At 53.6% G+C, this 6000-nt stretch overlaps 1 protein-coding gene across 1 annotated transcript in view; it reads right to left on the minus strand.

Moving 5' to 3' along the window:
- The window catches only part of PLEKHG4B (pleckstrin homology and RhoGEF domain containing G4B), a gene marked incomplete at its 5' end in the record, with an annotated part of 72962 nt that extends 70485 nt beyond the window's left edge, over positions 1-2477 (minus strand). The window contains 1 exon segment of the mRNA XM_070519710.1: positions 2127-2477. Coding sequence (XP_070375811.1) covers positions 2127-2477 — 351 coding nt within the window.
- Between the last annotated feature and the right edge of the window lie 3523 nt (positions 2478-6000).

A 6000-nucleotide genomic window follows, 5' to 3' on the forward strand; every position in this document is an offset into this window, starting at 1 on the left:
AGCCAAACTACTACCCAAAGGCTCACAACCGATAGAGGGTGGATGTGGGTGTGCATCCAGTCTCCAAGCCCCCAGGCCTGTTCTCTGGGCAACGGGTCAGCGTCCGGAGCCTCTTCCCCACTCCACGGGCACCTGCCCTCCTGGGCCCCCTTGTAGGATAAATGGTAACTGCAGGATGCCTTCTGCTCATGGGACCCCGGATTCCCAAGGTGTCCCAGGATCAACATGTGCAGGACGGGTCTCACACCACTCAACCTGACCCTCCATCCCCCCACCTCCCTCACCCCAGCCTCCTCCTCTTCACTCCCCACCCCCTCGAAAGTGTGCTGGGCTCTTGGGTCAGACCAGCAGTCATCCTGGGCTCCTTCTCAGCTGGACAAGTGGGCACTGGCTTGTACACAGCTGCTTAGGGCCAGGTCCTGCCAGGGGTGGAGGAATGAAGTTGCGGAAGCCAAAGTCCCTGCCCCAGGGAGCTGCCCACAAAGAGCGGGGCACAGAAGCCTAGCTGATAGGGAGAGGCGTGGACACTGAGCAGAGGCACCACCTGAGGGGAAAACCACAGCTGCTGCTCGGCGGGAGACGGGCGGCAAGTGTGGCAGCCCCACTTCTCATCATCTGCAGGTGGGAGCCGGTAGGCTCTGAGTGACTGCACTTCTGTTCCAGCACAGAGAGAGGACATGTCAGTTGTGTCTGGAAGGATGGACGTGGTGGCATGTGACCTCGGCTTGAATGATTCTCTTAAACAACACGGAGATCTGGGAATATGGGGTCTCTGGCATTTGGCTGGATGATACAACCTGTAAACACACATCTCAAAGGGCCTTGGGGCAAATTCAGGGCTGACTTGACTTCCTTAGCCTGGCTGTACAAGCAGTAACCAGGTGAGACCACCAGCTGGCTTGAGATCTAACAATGCCACAGACACAGAGGGAGGTCGCATTTCACAAAGGCAACTTCAGACTAGACCCGCTCAGGCCCCTCCACTGGGATGGAATGACAAGGACTGTCCTGCTAACCATAGGTTACCTGGCACCCGGGTGCAAGAGCCACCGGGAAGGTCAGGGCCTGGTCTCTGCAGCCCTCCGGGACAGTCCACTTGTGTCCCAACCCAGGCCGCCCTTGCACATTTGCAAACTAGACCCATCACAGGGTGATTACAACGGGGTGTGGCCTCAGCAGCAGAAGTGGGTTCATTGTCTTGGTGGCAGCCGCCAGGCACTGCGAATACAGATATGGTTTCCTCATGAAGGGAACCGACCTGCTGCCAAGCAGCTCAGAATTGGAACGTGTGTCACTGAGAGCAGACAGTGACCTCGAAAGTCCCCTGGCCCGGATCCTGCGGATCTGAGGCAGAGTCAGGGAAACCAGAGCCAAACCTCACCTCTGTCCACTTCAAAATCTCTTCACGTGGAGCTGAGAAGCCTGCCTAACACGCAGCTGGCTCAACATAGCCATTTCGTGAGCTGATAATTATGCACAGTTTCAACTACTTCTAACCGAATATTTTAATTATATGTCTTAATTCTTAATTACACACCTGAAAGTACCAACTAAACCTTTTAAGTAAAAATGCTGTTGGGTAATAGGAGCAGAGAGTAATTACTGCACCAAACGTTCTTTAATCTCCTTCCCCAGGGAAAGGGAAAGACAAACCCAGCACACCTTGACATTCACATGAAGAAATACGGGACAGACTCCATCACACTTTTCCAAACCTGAAATGACTGTCTTGTTTTACCAGGCAATGTTCATTATTTAAATCAACTGACATTCCAACATAAAAGTCAATCCTGGTATCTTTTAGGTAAAAATTCTTTGTGTTCCAGCACCATACTCATGGGCCTGTCCCACCAGTTTTGAGCTAATGAATAAATCAGGTGCGTTCTCGTTGTTGGCAACAATTTCACAGGCGTGCTTTTGTCCTCCGCCCCCTCCCCCTGCACTCCCTTCAGACCCGAGGAATGCAAATCTGCCTTGAAAAGCAGCATATTTTTCTTATAAATATTCATGAGGCTAAAGGAAAAGTTTGCTAAACTGGTCTCCAAGTGACGGAAAAGTCAGGGCTTCCTCTCCCTCCCGCAGCAACCGCCCGGGACCCCCTGCCCCGCCACCTGCGGGTCCCCTACCTTGGCGCCCGTGCCGTCCGCGGTGCTGAGAGGCCTGCTGGCGCCGCCTTTGTCCCGACCTGGGAGGAAACCGCCCCGAGGCCGCTGTCCGTGCGCGACGCCCTCCCAGCCTCCGCCTGCCGAGCCAGGGCTGGGGTGGGCCCTCCCCGGGCTCCGGGGCGGAGATGGAGGGCGGCGGGGCGTGGGGGGGATGGAGAGGCTCCCCTCCCGGAGGCTCGGGGACGGGGATGGAGGGGTCTCACCTCCGGGAGGCGCAGGGGCGCAGGTGCCTCCGGCCGCGCTCTCACCTGGGCGGCGACCGGGGGGCGGGGGCGGGGCGCCGGGCTCCTCCCTCGCGGGGCGGCGGGGCGTCTGCTCTCATTTTTGTTCTCAGGAAGTCTCGGGGACCTGCCATTTTGTTCTCAGACCAGTAGCTGCGGCGCTGCACCTGATTTCCGCCGGTGTAGACTATGGGACTCTGCCGTCCCCCGGTGTAGACAGATTCACATCTCATTTTCACCGGTGTAGACAGGTCCCCGATTTTAGCTAGTATAGACAGACTGGTGAAGACAGTTGGACCCTGATTTCCACTGGTGTAGACGGACCAGCCTCTTCTTCCTCTCCAAGTGAGCACAATGGCTGACGGGATGCTCTCTGCCCAATAAATAGGAACTGCTGAGTCCTCAGGGCCTTGTCTGAGAAGCAGGGGTTGAGCAAGAGAGGCCCACTTTCCCCTCCGTGAGGGGTCAGGCACCCAGGAGTTGAACAGGCTCTGGCCGGGTTTATGCAGGATTCCCCAAAACAAAGTATCCCGCACCCCAGTCAATAACGACTTCCCTGTAGCCAGGCAGTCGGAGGGTCCTTGCTGGTGGAGGGCCTGAGAGCCTGCTTTGTGCTGGGAATGCAGCTGGGGTCTCAGAAGAACCTGCCCTATCCAGGGGGGGGGTCTCCCAGCAGAGCCCCATCTGGGGAGTTTCAAAGAAGAACCCGCCCAGCCTTCAGGTCTGTCAAGCCGAGCTGCGTCCTGTCTAGAAACCTGGACACTGACTGGCTTGTCCCACCCACCGCGGGACAGACGTGCGCCTTTGGGGTGATGTGCAGTGTGCAGTGATGCAGGGAAGTGAAGTGTTAGAGCTGAAATGCTCTTGACCACAGGTTACAGAATGAATGAAGGTGAGGGGTGGTAGGGATGAGTTCTGCCTCCTGACTCAGCACAAGGTCTCTTTGAATTCCTCTGGTTGTTTTCTCTGGTTGGACCCTCCAGCCCCACCCATCTCAGTGATGGGGCTGAGGTGTTGCTCAGTGTCTGTGGCTCCTGAGGCCCCCACGCACCCTTGCCTCGTCCTCCTCTCACCTGCCCTCCCCATGGGAGTCCTGCCCATCATGCTCTAGTAATAGGATCCATGCTTTATAAGCCTGTGTGGTCCCACAGCACCTGCCAGGACAGAAGTAAGAAGTTGGCACAGCTGCAGAGCAGGAGGCTTTTTTTCTGCTTGTCTCTTCCAGATTCCAGGAGCTGACCTCAGGGGAGGTCAGCAGTGGCTGGGACAACTGGTCAGGTGAGCCCTGGACTCTCACTCTTACTGGAGACTTTGGGGCCTAGAGTGGAGCCCATCCCTGCCACATCTCTGTTGTGCGGAGGGAAAGCTGGGCCTGCACAGGCAGAGCCCGGGAGTTCTCTGTGTGCTGTTTCTGGCCACAATTTCTAAGGACCTGGTTCCTTCTTTGCTGTGTATCCATAGATTCAGGTATGTTTTCTAAGACATTTTTCTGAAAACTTGTGCTACTGAGATGGCTTGACTTAGTCAAAAGGTACTTATAGTCACCTACTTTTGACCAGTCACTGCATGGCCCCTGGCAGGCCCCTAAGGGACCTGACATTCTCGTGGAGGGAGACAGGCGATAAACCAGTGAGCAGAGAACATAAATCTGAATAAAGCAGGTGGTCAAGGCAGGTCTCTCTGGCAGAGGAGACAGCACAGGGACCAGAAGAAAGTGAGAGAGGGAGCTGCTTGTGATTTCCAGGTTGAAGGAGCCGTCTGTGCAAACATCCTGAGGTGGGAAAGGATCTGGTGTGCTTGAGGAAGCCCGGTGTCCTTAGGAGCCCAGTGGACGAGGGCTTCCACCAAGGAGACAAGGGTGGAAAGGCTGCAGGGATAAGTAGTTCATGGTGATGAGTTCTGTCTTATCCTGAGTGTCATGGGAAGCTGTTGTGGACAGCTTGTGGAAAGGAAGTGACATGGTCTGATTTACATTCCAAACATCTCCTGTGGCTGCTGTGTGGAGACCACAGCTGGTCCAGGCATGGAGACCAGTCAGGAAGCAACTGCCACAACTTGGTGAGAGTGATGGGGGTTGGATCCAGGTGGGAATGACAGAGGTTGTGAGAAATAGCCAAAGCAGGATCTACTCAGAGCAGAGAGAGCTGAGAGGAAGAGCTGACAGCCAGGAGGACAGAGGCAGGCACTGGGAACCAGCTGATCACGGCCCTGCCAACCCCTCTAGCACACCCTCCTGCAGGCAGAAGCTGGAGACTGCAAACCCACACGTCTCAGACCCCTTGCATCTGAGATTAGAGACGGGCCAGGTGTTGCTGAGACGTGCACCACACACACCACAGGAGGTCGTGGCTGTCACAGCACACTGGCGGGGGAGGTCTTTGGTTCATCTGGGGCAGTTCAGGCCCTGTCCCTGGCAGCACTGATGCTGAGCAGAAAGGAACAGGGCAGTGAGAGTTTTCCTGGCAAAGTCCTATGGCATGATCGGGGGTTCCTCCTGGTTGCTGACATTTCGGTCTGTTCCTGGTTACCTGACCCTCTCACAGATACTATAATCTACCTGATATCTTCTAACACACCCCTTACTGCTTAAATTATCTATGGTGGATTCTGCTGTCTTCATTAAGAATCAGCATGCAAACAGCAGCTCAAGGGTGTGGGGCCTGATCAGCGTGTGGAAGTTGGTGCCATTTACTGAGATGGGAGAAATAGGGGGAGAAGCAGATTTTGGAGGAGAAGACGTGTTAACATTGTGACACCTGTTAGATGTGTTGAGTGGACCAATTACTGTATGAGCTTGGTCCTGAAAGGCGAGGTCAGGTTGTTAACACATATCTGGAAGCATCCACACACAAGTGTGTTTAGAGAGGAGCTGAATGTGCAGACAGAAGGGAAGAGGGACCAGGACAGAGCTGGGCAACATGCCGACACTGAGAGGTTGCAAGAGTAGATGGGCCCCCTTCTCAAACTCTCTCAAAGAAACTGGAGAGGAGGGAATGCTTCCTAACTCATTTTGAGGCCAGCATTACCCTGATACCAAAGCCAGATAAAGACATCGCTAAAAAAGGAAACCACAGACCAATATCCCTGATAAATATAATTTCCAAAATCCTCAACCAAATTTTAGCAAATAGATTCCAACAGCATACTGGAAGGATCATTCACCAAGAACAAGCGAGATTTATCCTCGGAATGCAAAAGTGGTTCAACATAGGAAAATCATCAATGTAATTCATCATTAACAGAATGATGGGGGGAAAAAAAGATCATCTCAATGGAGGCAGAAAGGCATTTTGAAAAATCCAACACCCTTTCATGAGAGAAACTCTCAGAAAACTAGGATTAGAGAAAAAATTCCTCAACACGGTAGTGTTTGTGGAAAACCCATAGTTAACATCAAATGCAGTGGTGAAAGGTTGAAAGCTTGTTCCATGAGGTCAGGAATGGGACAAGGGGGCTTTCACTACTTCTACTTAACTCTGCACTGGGAGCTCTAGCCAGAGCCATTGGAGACAACAAAAAGAAACAAAGCCACTTAGGTTGGAAAGGAAGAGGTAAAACTCTCTCTATTCACAATGACACGATCCTATATGTAGCAAGTGCCGAAGACTCCACGA

The sequence above is a fragment of the Equus asinus genome, chromosome 10 (assembly GCF_041296235.1).
Source record: "Equus asinus isolate D_3611 breed Donkey chromosome 10, EquAss-T2T_v2, whole genome shotgun sequence".
NCBI lineage: Eukaryota > Metazoa > Chordata > Mammalia > Perissodactyla > Equidae > Equus > Equus asinus.